Source organism: Anthonomus grandis, chromosome 8 (genome assembly GCF_022605725.1).
Source record: "Anthonomus grandis grandis chromosome 8, icAntGran1.3, whole genome shotgun sequence".
NCBI classification, from domain to species: domain Eukaryota; kingdom Metazoa; phylum Arthropoda; class Insecta; order Coleoptera; family Curculionidae; genus Anthonomus; species Anthonomus grandis.
In genome coordinates, this window is record NC_065553.1 from 13,977,833 (window position 1) to 13,994,738 (window position 16,906).

The following is a 16,906-nucleotide window of genomic DNA, read 5'->3' on the forward strand; positions in this document are numbered from 1 at the left end:
TTTTATTCCATTTTCAGATGAAACGCAAATTTACCTTTCTTAGAGGCTTCTAATAAAATAAATGATGGTCCTTTCAAAACTCAAACTCGGAAAGTTCCTGAATGGGAGGAACTGAAGTGTTTTTCACTAGGATACCAAAAAAATTACCCGCGGAAGCTGAGTAGACGCAAAATAGTAATAATAATAATATTTATAGCGTGTATTTTTGGCAGTATTATCAATACAATAGTATAAGCAAGAAAATGTATGAATAAAAAAAAGAAGTTGAAAGCAATTACAAATGGTTCAACTCATATACAGTGTTTTCATTTCGAAATTTCGAACCACCCTTAATAACTTAAAAAAAAAAATTACCGTATTAAATTTTATATTTGACAAAGTGACTTACCTCCGGAGTGAGGAGGTAATTGACACAACTTTGTTAACCCTCTGAGGCCGGATTTTTTTTAACTTTTGGTGAAAATTTTTGTTTTGCTCAATTAATTAAAGATTATTAAATATGTTTTTAATATTAAATCTTTTTTTTTTGCATATGAGTTAGTTACAATGAGGTGTGCTTACTGTAAGGACACTAGGCAGATAAACAAAAAAAAAATTGGCAAAAACTAATTTTTTATTGCTAGAAAACTACATTAATTATAAAAAAATTATTTGGTATGATATTGACGGAAACAGTTTTTCTTATCTGAAAGGCACAGGGCAACATCACACCTAAAAAAATAACAATAATTAACTATGTTTATTTATTTATCAGTGTAATATCAACAGCTACCTTGTACAATGCGATCTTGATTTGTGAGGTTCCGCCTTGGTACTACAAAAAGCACATCTTCCAGGCTTGCCATATAGAGGCATGTGGGAACAAGAGTCGTACCGAATTTCGTATGGTACAGTATGTTTGAAATCATTCACCATTGCTGATGGCCGACCCCTTTTCGGTAAACCTTGTTCAGCTCACAAAAGGCCTAGGCCTACTGAAAGTCGAAAAAGTTTTAGCGAAAGTTGCGCATTGGAATCCATTCTTTTTTGATACAATATGAATGCATTTACTAAGGATAAATCTATGAAATAGAAAAAAATTCTATGCCACCACTTTTTCGACCTTCGGTCAACCTCATAAAGAGTTTTTAGCATGTCCGTCTTATCCACGTATCCCATATGCGTATTATATTTCTTTACTAGTTCAGGACAAGTAACATCTTTGGCGGAACCATCTTTTTTTGCGGGAAAACCATTGATTTTTGTATGGATCCAGATAATTAGTTAAAAAATGGACTGGCCTATTATCCATCCATTTCAAAAATGTCAACCCATCAGTGCTAACTCTCCAATCGAATTCACCCCTTGTTAACTGCTTGTCATCTAGTAGATCTGTTGGTAGATTCTTTCGATCTTTTCTAACGGTACCGCAAGCGTAAATCAACTCAGTTTGCAGTTGTTTTTGCAGCTCGACCGAACTAAAATAATTGTCAAAATATATTCCGTACCCTTTTCCAACTAAGTCTCTCGTAAGGTCTCTAACAACTCTACCACCAAGAGACTTTTCGGTCATTTGACCTATTTTACCAGTGTAAATCTAAAATTGACATACGTATCCTGAATTTTTGGAACGAATCCAAACTTTATAGCCACGTTTTACTGGTTTCTTTGGCATATATTGTTTTAGGGAGCTTCGTCCTTTGAATCGGATCATCAACTCATCAATAGCTTGATGTTGACTTGACTTCAAAGCATTTTTATATGTATCAGATAATACATCTAACAAAGGCCGTAATTTGTAAAGTTTATCAAAGTTTTGGTGATCACGGCCACGCTGTACAGAGTTGTCGTTTAGGTGCAGATTGGCTAACATCCATGAAAACCTGTCTCTTGACATTATTGAACCTATGAATGGATCTCTCATTTCAAATCGTGAGGACCAGTAATCCTTGTAGCTGGGTAGCTTTTTTATGCCCATTATCAAATTTATTGCAATAAAACCCCTTATTTCCTTTACATTAGTAGGCGTAAATGCATGACTATTACCTCCGTTTCTTTGCAAGGCATATAAGTTAGTTTGAAAAGCTATGTGGTCTAACAGATGCTTAGGGAATATATGCAAAAACATGTCGGTAGGGGTTTCTATATCGGTGGGAATGTTTGGTCCTATTTCTTCTCCAAATTCTTTAAAATTTCGAACTCAGTGTAAGTTGGAGTTAGTCCATATAGTTTTTTTGCGAATTTCCTAGGCTCGGATTAGTGACAAAGGTAGGTCATCCTCACTGCTCCATTCGGCTAAGTCAGCATCAGCGTCTTGGGACAAAGTATCATTCCCAACTATAATAGGCATATTTTCCATGTCAAGCAAATCAATTGCTGGCCACGCCGCTGCCGTTAGGCCTACTATTTCTGCGTCCCCTTCAATCTCATCTTCACTAACATCTCCTAACTCGCTAATGTTGTCACAAGGAATTTCTTCCAAATAATCATACAGGTCATTGGAGTTGAGATTTATAAACTTGTTATAAAATTTATCTGTAAATAAAAATAAAATCCTATAAAAAAACCGTTAAAAAAATACTCATGCAATTTTTTAAACTGGTGTCTTCGCCCTGAGCACACCATATATTTTCTATAAAACTAATACCTTTTTCTTAAAATTGCATTCTGGCGATAACATAAATATCATCCTAGATATTTTATTTCTAATATAAAAGCAAATCTTACCACCCATGGTCCCAAAAACTGCTCTAACAACTAAAAAACAGGAAAACTTGTTACCACAACAATACCACGTGCGAACATTAATATGCAAACTGTCCAAATAATACTCGACTCTTATTGGCGCTTAAATTTAGAGGAGCGACACGCTTCCGCATACGTCATCAATGATATCTTCGCTGTAAGCACACCAGGACCGTCAGCAAAAATTAATTTGTAAGTGTCCTCACCGCAGGCACACTAGCACACAGGGTTAAATATAAACCTCCTCTTGTAAATCTAGAGTTTTTTTTTAAAGTACTACCTTTTGCATTTATTAGTTAAATTCAGAAAACATTAACCACCTTTACATCTTTTTAAAAATTAAAGGTTTTAGTCCTTTCAATGAATGAGGACCTATTACTATAAATTCACTCTAAATATAAAAATATCTGCGTCGCGTACAATAGTCTTAAAGGTTTTAAATTCATTTTCTGCAAGTGCCGTAAGTACACACCTCTAGTATTTAACTACGTACTACTGTCCGCCGGTTAAAAGTCTTAACGATGATATGTATTAATTAATAAACGACATTTGAGGCTGAACCAAAGGTAGGGCTCATAAAGTGCTTTATAAATACGTTTCTTTGTATTGCTTTAAGATATTACAGTCAATTTAAGATCAAAAAGAGCCTTAATTTAAAAAAAAAAACGTTCTTTGTCTCATACTTTGGGAGTTTTTAGTGGTCCATTAGAAAATTTTATAGACAAAAACTGAAAAGAATTGAATTCTCTACAATTTGTTGGTGCAAAAAGGCTGTAAAACCTAGGAAGACAGTCACCAAATAGCATTCTTTCACTTTTCAGAAGGAAATAAATCCTTTTTTTCAAACAAACGGACATAAAAATGAAGTGTCGGTTACAAATATGTCATCCAAATTTCCTATGCGTTCAATAGCCACCAACAAAAAAATCGAAAATGAGAGAAAGACAAAAAAAGAATTGTCAATTTTTTCTTAAATTTTCATGCAATGTATTCTTTTGTTGTCTTGTTAATTATGATCATTTTTGTATTTTCCAATGACTTATTATATTGGATATTGTCATACTGACGTAAAGAACATTTACTGCATTTCAACCTTTTTTTTAATTGCAACTGTAGCAATTATCATTGGTTATAGTAATTACCGTTTTATTACAATTAAAATAAACTTATTGACCACTCTTTTAGTAAGAACATTATATAGGGTTGTTTTTTTATAATCAAGTCTTCGCTTTTACAGTATAGGGTGATAAAATTGAAAGAAAAAAACTAATTTTTTCCGATAAATTTGATACATGTATATTCTTTTGTTGTCTTGTTAATTATGATCATTTTTGTATTTTCCAATGACTTGTTCTTTACGTCAGTATGACAATATTGGATATTGTCATACCGACGTAAAGAACATGTACTGCACTTCAACCTTTTTTTTTAATTGCAACTGTAGCAATTATCATTGTTTATAGTAATTACCGTTTTATTACGATTAAAATAAACTTATTGACCACTCTTTTAGTAAGAACATTATATAGGGTTGTTTTTTTATAATCAAGTCTTCGATTTTACAGTATAGGGTGATAAAATTGAAAGAAAAAAACTTATTTTTTCCGATAAGTTTAATACATGTATTCATGTATATCACGTATGTATAAGAATGTTTTACTGGAAAAATTTGAACCTGAAAAAAAAGCTGTAAAGAGAGCTATAATAGTAATACTTGATTAAGATAATCAGATTTAAGTGTAATGGCTATCCACATTAATGGTTTTTATTTATTTATGCAAAAACTGTGCATCGATTGAAAAATCACCAAGAGACCAGATGCTCTAAAAGAAATAAAAAAATTAAAAAAATTTTTATTGCAAGAAAAACCAGTGGCGTAACCTTTTATTTAACAAAAATATTTGGTTCAATGCCCGCATGAACGGCAATGGCAAATAAAAATTAACACTACGGATACGATCTACAAAACTATCAAATTTATCGAAAAAAGTTGTTTTTTTCTTTCAACTATTAACAGCCTGTAGTATAAAACCTAAGGCATTTAGGACATATGTTCATAAGAACCTTCTTGCTTAATTTTGTCCAAGAAACACGCCTCTGAATTTTGTTACAATATTAAAAATACACTCTGTATAAAATTCGTTGAAGTTTGCCATACAATAAATCTGAATTTTTCTTCTAGCAAACCAATGTTTGCATTTATTTTCAAAATTCAAACTAGTCTAATGTTCATATATTTCACAACCACTACACTATTCACTTATTTAAGAACATTCAATTAATTTAACTAATTTACCTTCAAACGCATGGACATCGATACACGTTCAAGGTATGCCTCAATTAAGGTACGTACTTATGAAAAAATACTTATAAATTGCTAATTTTCTATTTTTTTTTCTTCTGTTCAATCATTCTGTAAAATCATTCAATATAAAAACATGCAGTGCGTGCCATCTGGTTTTGCAAATGTGGCTGAAAAACTTACATTGCTAGATGACAAGTGAGTAATTTCTAATGGAGCACTTTCGACTTCCAAATTATGAGACCAGGGACCATTTTTTTTACCTTTTCAAATGTTATATTGACTGTACTAAGATCTAAATTTACCCAAAACACAATCCAGTCTGCAAAAAGCGCCCTCTTCCAATTGATCAAAAATGCTATTTTCACATAAAAGTAACTCATTCATTCCTCAAAAAATGTTATTTAAATAAAAAAAAATATGTAGAAAATAACTGTACTGCTTTTATGATAAAAACTAATAAATAATTATTTTAGGTTTTGTACCACTACAGAGTATATTTTATTTAAATTTACAGTGGGCCATAACTAAGAATCAAATTTTCAAACGTCGTGCTTGCGGGACCAAACTGCATTTAAGGTGCGCAATACTATTAAACATTTACGGTTATTTTACTGCAATAGCGAGAACGTTTAGCTCTGTTGCTAAACAAACTATCTACTTTTCTGCGCCAAAAATTATAATTTGCGCATTATTGTAGCGAACGGAAATGGCCACTTTTTGGTCGGACGGAACGGGTTTGAACGGCGTCGTTCTAACAACTGAAATGACGCTCGCAATTTCGCATTTAATTGTGACAAACTACACTCAAGCCTCGATGGGACCGTTTTGTTTAAAATATATCTATCGTGGTGTGTTAAAATTTCATGTTTGCGGTTTGTCACCGAATGATTTAGGCACAGGCCATGAATTAGTACTGTGCGAGGCTACTGGAATGACAGTTACCAACTAGATGGTATATGCTGCTATTAACGTACATTTATTATTCACTGTCAGGTTCATACAGTGGGTGTCTTTATATTTGACTAGCTTACGTTCATCTAACATCATTTAATGAATAATTCTTTAGCAATGTGATTTAAAAAAAAATTTTTACTTTTATAAAAATTTTATAAACTATTTTTTTTTTTAATCCTTGGACATGTCGATGTTTTTTTAGATCGGGCATATTTTGACATTAAATACAAGGTGTCGCAAAAGAATGTGATATTTTTGTATTTTCGCACCGTCCGGAAAATTCTGAACATGTTTTATGTATAATGACCTATCATCAAATGTTTACGAAATAATTATGGTTAAATAATAATCATAATATTTTATTGCAATTTAAATTCCTAAGTTACATTCCACATTCTTAAAATTCACAAGGCCACTGAAAGTGGCCGCCATTAACAGCATTTTAAATTAGTTCTATGGATTCACCTCTGTGAACATTTGACATAGTCTTTAAATACATATCAATTGATTAAACTTAATTGGTAATTCAAAATATTTACGATGCATTAAACTCATGGCTCAGAGAATCTAAATACTAATTATGCTTGGCTGTGGTAAAAAAACTAAAGCACACAATGAACTTCTATCTAGTGGTTATGTTATCATATGGGGAGATGCTTATGATAAAACTATTAAAAAAACATCAACTACCTACTCAAACCACTATTCTAAAAATTATATTACATACAAATTCTCAATGTACCTCATGTACTATAGTCTCAATATATTAAATGTTAACACCTTTATATTCACTCAGTACTTAATTTCGTCAATAAAATTAGGTGCCCAATTAATAAAAATTCTAGTGTATACTGGGTGTTACAGAATAAGAAGCTGATCCTTAAGGGTGTTAATCCTTAGGTAATTTTAAGAAGAAAAGTTTAAATAATGTCCTAAACTCATTAAATTTTGAGCTACAGTGTGTTGAAACACACCCTTAGAACCAAATTTAGAAGACCCTCTATGAAATTTTTAAAAACTATTTTAATATTAAAATATCGTTAGACTTCTAGAATTAAAGTTTTTATACTGTAATGGTAAAATAATGTATATATGTTTATGTTTCTACATATGTTTATAAATTAACAATTTTTTTTTACTAATAAATTGACCATGCATAAGACTGTTTTTTTTTTCCCGCGGTAATCGCATGTCGAGCGAAAAAAGGTTAAAAAATCAAATTTGCTCTAAAATAAATGGGGATTATAAAAATAGTTTTTATTTTACGATAAAGCATAATATTATTTTTACATAATTTAAAAAAAATATATTTGGTCTTCTTTCCTGTGCGGACGCCACTGATTAAACAAAATCTCCTACAACAAAAAATGGCTGGTAATACTCAGAGGGTGTACAAAGGGGGTGTACAAATTTCATAAAAATATTTAAAAAGTTAAGGGATTAAGGACATAGCTTTATTTGAACTTTTCTTAATACTAGATAAAAAAAAATATGATTGTTCCATTTAAACCCACAAACGTTACTCAGAGATTTATAACATAGTAGGGTCCAGTTCTTTATAATAAACTGCCTGTAGATTTAATGGAATATTTTAATAATCCAAAAACCTTCAGGACTAATACGAAATAGCTTCTATTAGAAAATCAAACATATTTTGTAGCATTATTTTAAAACTATCCTGCCTGTTTGCCATCCGCCTCCTTGCCATGTTCACATCTCCACCTTCATTAATATTATTATTATTATTATTATTATTATTATTATTATTATTATTATTATTATTATTATTATTATTATTATTATTATTATTATTATTATTATTATTATTATTATTATTATTATTATTATTATTATTATTATTATTATTATTATTATTATTATTATTATTTTAGATTTTTCACACTCCCGTTTTACGGGGAACATTCACTTATCCCAGATATCAAAAGGATTAAGCTCTGAGGGGACCCTTTCCAGGTTGTCGGGCCCTGGATAGTGTTCGGTCTTCTGTACCCATGAACTTTCTGACGACCCGTGCTGTCCCCAGTAGCACCGCTTTTTGCATGTTTTTGTAGTGGTACTCACTTAGTCCCAGTTGTTTGAGGTTCTCTACAAGGGTTTTTGGTATAAGTCCAGTTGACGAGATTATTATCGGAATTGTTTGAACATGCTCCATCTCCCATTGCCGTCTGATTTGCCCTTCAAGATCTCGATATTTGATGATCTTTTCGTTGTATTTTCCTTGGAGGGTATTGTTATTAGGTATAGCAACGTCAATCAGCGTGGTTCTTCTTAGTCGCTTATCCACCAGGATAAGATCTGGTCTATTGTTGACAGTTCTTTGGTCGGTGAGAACAGTTCGGTCCCAGTACAATTTATACTCGCCATTTTCAAGAACTGGCTCTGGAGTATAATTGTAATATGGAACTTTGTCCGTCCTCAAGAGGTTCAGTTTAACTGCAAGTTCTTGGTGCAGTATTTTTCCCACGCAGTCATGACGTGTCTTATACTCAGTTTGGGCAAATGTTTGACATCCTCCCGTTATGTGTTGGATGGATTCTGTCACTTGGCATCCATATCGACATTTGTCACTCTGTACTGAAGGATCCGAAATAATGCACTTCAAGTAGTTTCTAGTTGGAATAACTTGGTCTTGTATGGCCAAGAGGAAACCTTCCGTTTTGGGAAACAGTTGTCCCGAAGTTAACCAGTAGTTCGACGCGTTGGTGTCGACATGTCCCTGGCTAACCTCGTTGACGTGTCTTCCGTGCAGTGGTTTTTGTGCCCATGATCGATGTTTTTCTTCATCAGAGACGTGGTGACTTTCGATTTCGCGATTCTTCAGTTTCAGAGGTGTAGAGTCATCGACCTCGCATATAGCACGGTGTATATAATTATTATTATTATTATTATTATTATTATTATTATTATAAATAGTATGTATGTACCATCTATTGGAGGAGGTATATGAGGAGTTTGCAAAACCGGATATATCCAAATTTTAATAACAAAAGCGGATATATTCAAATAAACAAGTTGTGCGTATTCTATTGCACTTTTTATTATCTATTCTAGTAGTTGTTTGGACGTTGAGTTGTGATTCCATTCCATTCCATTCCATAAGACATCCAGTCATTACAACAAAAGAAAAATACGTTGAAATATATTCGGAAGTGGGTTTGGTTTGTTAAAGAACTGGAAAAGGTATATAAAAAAATTAAGGGAATTTCAGAATCCAAAAGAATTCACTTAAAAATAATTGAGAATGAACATAACAAAACCACTGTTAAAAATTAGATGTCTCAATTTTACTGGTTTACATCATTGGGTGACATAGATTGGAAATCACTTTTTAAGAAGGGAAAATCAGAAGACAACATACAGCTTAGCACGCCACCACTAGGTAATTTAATACCACAAAAAAAGTTTAAATCATTTGATGGAGCATTTTGGGAATGATTGGCGAAACAGGGAAGATTTTTTGTGGTACAAAAACCTATTACATAATAACAATGGGATACTTCGGTAAATTTTGAAACCCAAGAAAAAAATGAGCTATGCGATTGCCTGCATGAACAAAATGCAATACATATTTAATTTTCCTTTTATTACTTTTGTCAAATTAATTAACTTGATCCAGTTTGTTTGAAGAGAAATAAATATATATTTTTGCTTTTCTCATTTTTGTGCAAAAACGGATATATACAAACTTTTACTGCTAATAATGACGATATGTTAATTTGTTTTTGTTTCTTTTTATGTTAATAAATTGGTCAACCCGGCTTGATTTAAAGCTATTTTCTTAAAATATTACTATTTTTAAATATAAATACACAGGGTGTTTTTCGTGTTTCCTGAAAATTTTCTGAAAGTGGATATATCCGGTTATGCACGCGAACTCATCATATATATATATGATCCCTCTTCTCAATTTTTTTTTTTACTAGAAATTGCTAGAAACCAACTGTTTTCTTATGGAATATTTATATAAATCTCTATGTAAAAAACCGTGTTCTGTTACTTGATTTTTGAAATTAATTTAAACTTCAATTCGAATAATCTTCAACAATAAATATCCGAACAGAGAACCTGTAAGTCGGCTTACATCACAGTGTTTCTCACTCCATAGGGGGATAATTTGATTTTGAGTTTAGTCTTTTCGATCTGGGTCATTTAAATCCTATGCTAGACACGGTGCCAAATTTAACGAAAAAAGTAAATTCTTAAATTATTGCGATAAATAATAATTATTAGGTATAACTTCGCTTGATAAGACCAAAATATCAACTGGGTATTTGGTGTCGTCAAGTAAACTTCAAATGATTTAAAATCTTGCTAAAGCTTGTTGCTGAAGTTTATAGGGGTGCACAATATTGAGAACATAAAATGAGTGTTACAAGCAAGAAAAAAACTCGTCAAGATTTGAGGGAATATTGAAGTTTATACCCGTCGTCTACTATGATCGGATTCCTTTTATTCCCGCAATGCTTGAACAATTAAACGAGGTCGTCTTGAGACGCATTTCAAAGCAAAACATAGTGCTCATATTAAATCAGATTTTAATTAGTTTAAGACTTTAAAGAAACATGTTGAAAAGAGAACGAAGCAAACCTAGCAAACCTATCTAATAACCATGACTCAACCAGCATACCCACATCATAATCAGTAAAAACCAACTTGGATTTCAAGTGATATTTTTGTATTTTTAGACCAGAAATGGTATGAAAGTCACATTTTAGTGATCAATTTTATTAAGGTTATATTATTATTAGATTGAGTGCAGAATATATAAGCTTGATGTTTATATGTGGCAGTCCAAAAATGTTTCAATCTATGTCATAGGTGAAGCATTTGATATTTACGAACCTATTAATAAAGCATCGAAGGTAAATTATGTACTAGTTAATGTTGGTAACTAGCTAATAAATAAGGAACCTTTCGAATGTTTGCTCCCAAAACCTTAGTTGGTCGTAATATTGAAAAGTAGCTGCTTATTAACATAACAAACATAGGCCCAAATAAAAATTAATTAATTAAATATCATCTGCCCTACTTGCCATCCGGGTTTCACCTTAAGACAAGAAAACGGTGCTTGCTTTTATATATAAACATTTCTCGCTTATTTCTGTCAAAGGATCCCCAACTTTGACGTTCATTTTAAATTCACCCGAAAACCTTTCCTTGAAAAGGGAGAAAAGGAAAACAGATACTTCATTTAGGGTGTTTACAAAAGGCGATAATTTGAAACGGCATCGTCTTGTTTTCCGAGCGGGGGTTTACCGAGTAAAGTCCTCGAAGATATTTGGGTTGTTTTTTTTTTTGCTATGCATAATTTAAACGGATACGATACGTCTTTCTTTATTATTTTATTCGTTTATCACGTATAAAAAGGTAAATTAATGTAAATCCTCTTAAATCTATTTATCAAAAGGCAAAAATCGAAACGGAATTAAAACATTTTAGGACTTATGAATCGGGTTCGGAGCAGTCCAACACCCTTCGCCGTGACGAAGATAAATAAGAGCGAAACACAAACAAAAAAATTTATTTTCGTTTCCGTCCCGAAAACTCCCGTTAGCAGCGGCGGCGGCCTCGAAGTTTTGTTTTGTTTGCACAGATTGTCGGGATCTCTAAAACTTGATTTGGTTCATTTATTATATTCGAAATATAAACACCCTTTCCGGGACTTCTATTCATTCACTCGTGTTTGGAAAAGCAACGTTAGAAGCGATGAAAAGATGCTTCGTATTTTTTTGTGCTTGATAACTGACGCAAAAGGTCCTCATCATTCTTAATAATATACAATTTTGACGTTTTGTTGATACTTATTTATTTTCCGTTTCTTATTTTTACATCAATATCCGGGTTGTCTTAGAAAAGTGGTTCGCCCCTATAACTTTTTTAATTTTTTAGTTAAAGTGGGTGTAGCATCCAAATTGGGATTACTCCTAGAAAAATATAATTGACTCTCCTTTGTTTTTCACAGCTCTCCTAGATGCGTCTATAGTTTGCAAAATCGTATTTTCGGCTCTAAGTCAATTTTTTCAAATGGAACTGGGGTGTCTCATTACCATAGTTAAAAAGTATATTTAATTACAAATAATTTGGTATAATACAATCGATAGTGGGTACTTTAAAAAAAACCAGCATTATTGAAATTTTATTATTTATCTCTTGATATTGGATTGATCGACTGTAGTGATGCGTGACTTACCCAATGAAAAAACAAGTAAACTATTTGACAGTTAATATGTCAAATAAATTATAAAGGCACAAAATGCTTAAAATGTCCAACCGTTTATTATGAAAATTATGATGCCTTACTTGACCTTCTATAAATAACTAATAACGTTTTCCTTTTTTTCTGAAATTTTTAATCTTTGTAGCTTATAACTGCTTTACCTGTTTTAAATGTACTACCCTCAGGTTTCTGTAAATTAGTGGTATGAGGCCCCTGGTAGATATAATTGTGTTGTATAGTAATATAATTAATTTTAAGTTATACACATACTGGTGCTTGCACCTAGGTGTACTTTATTGTATTGGTACTACAAATTAATTTTGTTTGCATCTATCCTGTATTAAGCATGTATTTGATAATAATATGTTAAATAAATTATAAATTATGAAAAAAAAATAATAAAATTTGTTGCTGGCAAAATTGTCTGAATAACTATTATTATTGAAAAATGTCTGAATAACTCGAATTATATCAGAAACTGACAAGTTGCCGTGACAATTCGTAATAAAGATATGTCAAATCCAAGAGCAACTTACTATTGTATTATATAAATACCGACAAAAAACACTTCAAAAGCTCTTCAATTTATCGTTAATAGTTAGACGGTAAGGGTGAGAATCCAATTTATCATTAATATTGGATGTTACGCAAATGCTAAAAAGTCCCTACAAAATCTATTTAAAACGGAAACAAATATTTTATTAATTTACAGCAATCTTTGCGTCTTTTAATTGGGAAAAACTAGGTAGAAATGGAGCCACCCTGGTTCCATTAAAAAAAAAACGAGTTATAGCCGAAAATACGATTTTGCAAACTTTAGACGGATCGAGGAAGGCTGTTTTTCTAGGACTACTTAATTTAAAATTATCAATTTTAAATTACTCATGGCACTCTACATTGAAATATAAAACATTAAATAATTTAAAAGTTATGTGTAAAAAGTTGACATATGGGGTATAATTTTTTTTAGAATGTCATTTTCTATCAAAACATGTCAAAAAAATGGGGAATCCTATTTAAAATAAGAAAGTAGTTAGGGTCATTTTTGGTTAAACCGAAAGTGACAGAAAACAACTGAATACGTTAGCGATTCTCAATTTGAGTGCTACACCCACGTACCAAATTTCATTTTTTTTACTTAAAAATTAAAAAAGTTATGGGACGAACCACTTTCCTAAGACACCCGGTATAGAGATCAGTCTCATATAGTGTTTTTTGGATCATATAATGGATTATAGGCCTATGGTTGGATTTGGACAAATTGAAATATTACGTCTACACAATTAAACATAATTTTGATAAAGCCAAATATGCTGGAATTATTAAATTATCTTAATTAGTTTATACAGTGTGTCTCAAAAATCAACGATAAGCCAAAAGCGGGCAAATTTTTGAATTTGCTAACATTTTTTTTAATGCAACCCTTCGATAAATTATAAAACTAAATTTAACAACTGTTCACATTTTTAAGAAATTATCAGATTTTTCCTCAACTCGAAACTAAGTTAATAATTGTACAGTCAAAATACATGTCTTTCCAGTTCTCTTGTACAAAGCTCAAACGAGATAATGCTCAAACGTCTAGAATCATTTAAGATGTTATTATCCGGAGAATGATAAAACTCAGTTCGATAGATAGAAATATTAACAACATAATTCTGACTTGCATGGCTAAAGATTTGGAAGTTGTTAAAACCATTAGACGACGCAAATTAGAATAATTTAATCACATCATAAGACACGTGGAGAAATAAGAGGTCTCCAGGAAGAAGATGCTAATCGTGATTAAAGAATTTCAAGCAATGGTATGGGAAATCTGTTAGAATCAGCAGGATTCAGAACGCAATGATAAGACAAACAATTATTTAATAAATATAAGTAAAATTTAATAAAAATAATAAGACGTCATCTTTATCGCTGTTGTCCCCTCTCGTCTTATGCTGATCTAGCAAAGAGTCAGCGTATTGCGAGACCGAGGCCAGGAACCCGCCAGTGGGATCATTAGACCAATATCGATAGCGTAAAATAGAACACAGAGTTTAACTTTTGTTTAACTTTATTTCTAAATATATTTTTTTGTATTATTTTATTAGTTTAATTTTAATTATTTAAAATTATAAAATTAATTAACAGTTATTTATTTAAGAAAATATTAAATTAGAAAATATAATGATGATTATACAATGAGCTTCGCGAGACTAATATACTTTTTTTAAAGGCGACACATATTTGCTTAATAACCACTATTGGTAGGAGGCCACTAACCCGAGGATAAAAATACAGAATCCTAAGCTTAGCAAAAATATTACAGTAACGAAAAGAAAAAAAACGTTGAGCCCGATAAATATTATTTATATTATTTTGACCTTACATATTGAAATAATAAAAAAAATTGCAGTCCGTCCTGTATTTCTGAGCAGCTCTCACTAAAACAAAGGTTATCAACATACTAGCAAATATACTCGCCAAAGATCATCACGTTAAGCGGTTATAGTACCAGAAGAAAAAGAAGAAGTATTAAATACTTAGTGAAACACTATAATATTTTATAGTATTGTAAAAAATCACTGAAAGATGTAAAACTTGTTGTCACACGATTAGTTGGGACACAGCAAGTATGAGACCGAAAATTTACGTGTTTTGCAAATTTATAACTAGACTCGTTTCATTTTGTTTGTTAAGTCATTACTGACGTGTTTTTCACGTGCCTAGTCGTATCAATTGATTATTTTCTTACATTTAAAAAAGTAGAAATTCTCTTTTAAATCGTTACTGAGTTTTTCACCTCATTGGTCATATAACTTCATTTTTGTCATTTATCTTAAAGCGCAATAACTATAGTTACAAGAAAATTGTATGATGGCATTGTGATTTAGACATTAACTTTTTCAATTTTAGATTTTTATTGTACAAAATGGTCTGTACTATATGAAATTATAGCAAAAAATAGTTTTTTTTTATAGAAGAAACTATCCGCTGATACTGCCTTCTTTGTAATTATTTTTGGTCCTTTGATCCTTCAATCAATTGATCCTTGAGTTTGATTATGATTTTTTTAAAATTATTTTTTGAAAATTTAATAGATTAAACAAGTTTCGTTTGAATCTTACAGTTTCTGATTTTTTCCAATATTAACTCAATTATTTACAAATTGCTACAAGCTAATATTCACTTACCTGTATGCGTTCTTTGGTGAGCTTTTAGGTGGGAGCTTTTCGTATAGACCTTTTTACATCCGAGGAATTGGCACTTGTGTATTCTTCGTTTTGAATCTGGCGAATGATCAAGCCTATAGAAAAAAAATCTTCTTAACTAAGCTTGTTTGGAAATAATTTTAAGCAATAAAGCAACTCGAGTAATTCAACTACATGAGAACTACTCGTCAAACCTTTATACCGAAACAGTTGGAAACTTTCAGAGCGTCAATCCCAGATTACCAATCTTAATCATTAGTCACCTTAATAAATCCAGCCCCACAACCACAATATATCTCAAATGAAGCAATTTAATGATTGATGAATTTAGTAAGGCTTTTTAAACGTTAATAAAGCAACTATAAAAACATTTTTATAAAGTTATTTTTTTTCAGGCATTTGCTCAATTTTTAGTGTTTTCAAGAAAAAAATATTTTAATTAAAGAATTTTGTAGTTTATCTAAAAAGTTGCAGATGTAGCATAAATTTTATATAAATTTCATATAAGGGCCTTGCTAAGCCTCTCCTAGATAAAGTTAAGCATGTAGCTTTTAGCTATTTATTTAGGTCATTCGTTTATTCTGATTAAATTTTTTCTATAGCTATAATAAGCTTCTATAGAACAACTTGGATTTCATAAGACCATTTTACATAATACAACTTTTCAGGTTTAAGGATACAGACAGTGAGATCAAAAATCACAGGGATATTAACAAAAGTGAGGAAACTAAAAGAACATCCGTAAATATTTATTGTATAATATTTTTAGTATGTTATATTTTAACGCTATATATATTTTATACATTGATGTTCTATTATTTGATTTTATATCTATAAAACCAGTACTAAATTCCTCTTTAAAACTAGTATTTTCTACTTAATTTAAAGACATTAAATGAGAGAAATTAAATAAAATAAAAAAAGGATGATTAAAAAGCTATTATTATTTCGTAAATAATAATATAATATAATTGAATAGCATTTTTAAAATATAATATAAAAACACTATAAAACGTATTTACACCTTAGCTATAAACTTTTATGAAAGTGCTAATTAGGTATCACTAAAACACAAATGTACACGAGTTAATTTTCTTACCGTGCTTTCGCCGATGCAGGGGAAGAGTTTGAATTGGCCGTACTCGTACTCCGAGGTACCATGGATATAAATCGGGTGAGACCGGAGGCCCTTACTCGAACTATCGTATTTCTAGCATGACCTCCCGTTAACCTTAAATTGCACACGTCCAGCTCACCCGCGCTTCCTAAAAAAATAAAATGAATTTTAAATAATGCTTAAGTTAAAAATAAGAAATAACTTACCATTACTATGTCCAGGACCGGATTCTGGACTCGAAGGAGGTGTCAAGGTGGTGGGGTTTCTTGTTACTAGCCTTAGCTGTAAAGTGTCAGTGTTTTGGTGGTATGACTCGTCGTCATCGTCCTCGTCTTCGTCATCTATGGGCTCCTAAAAAATGATTAAAAAAATTT

The 16,906-nt window shown here is 31.3% G+C and overlaps 1 protein-coding gene across 1 annotated transcript in view; it reads right to left on the reverse strand.

The window, feature by feature from the left end:
• LOC126739732 (Krueppel-like factor 6) overlaps positions 1-16,906 on the reverse strand; it is a 633,994-nt gene that overhangs the window by 147,597 nt on the left and 469,491 nt on the right. The window contains exons 3-5 of the mRNA XM_050445530.1: positions 16,739-16,883; positions 16,515-16,680; positions 15,398-15,510 (exon numbers count right to left, since the gene is read on the reverse strand). Coding sequence (XP_050301487.1) covers positions 15,398-15,510; positions 16,515-16,680; positions 16,739-16,883 — 424 coding nt within the window. The remainder of the gene's footprint in view (positions 1-15,397; positions 15,511-16,514; positions 16,681-16,738; positions 16,884-16,906) is intronic.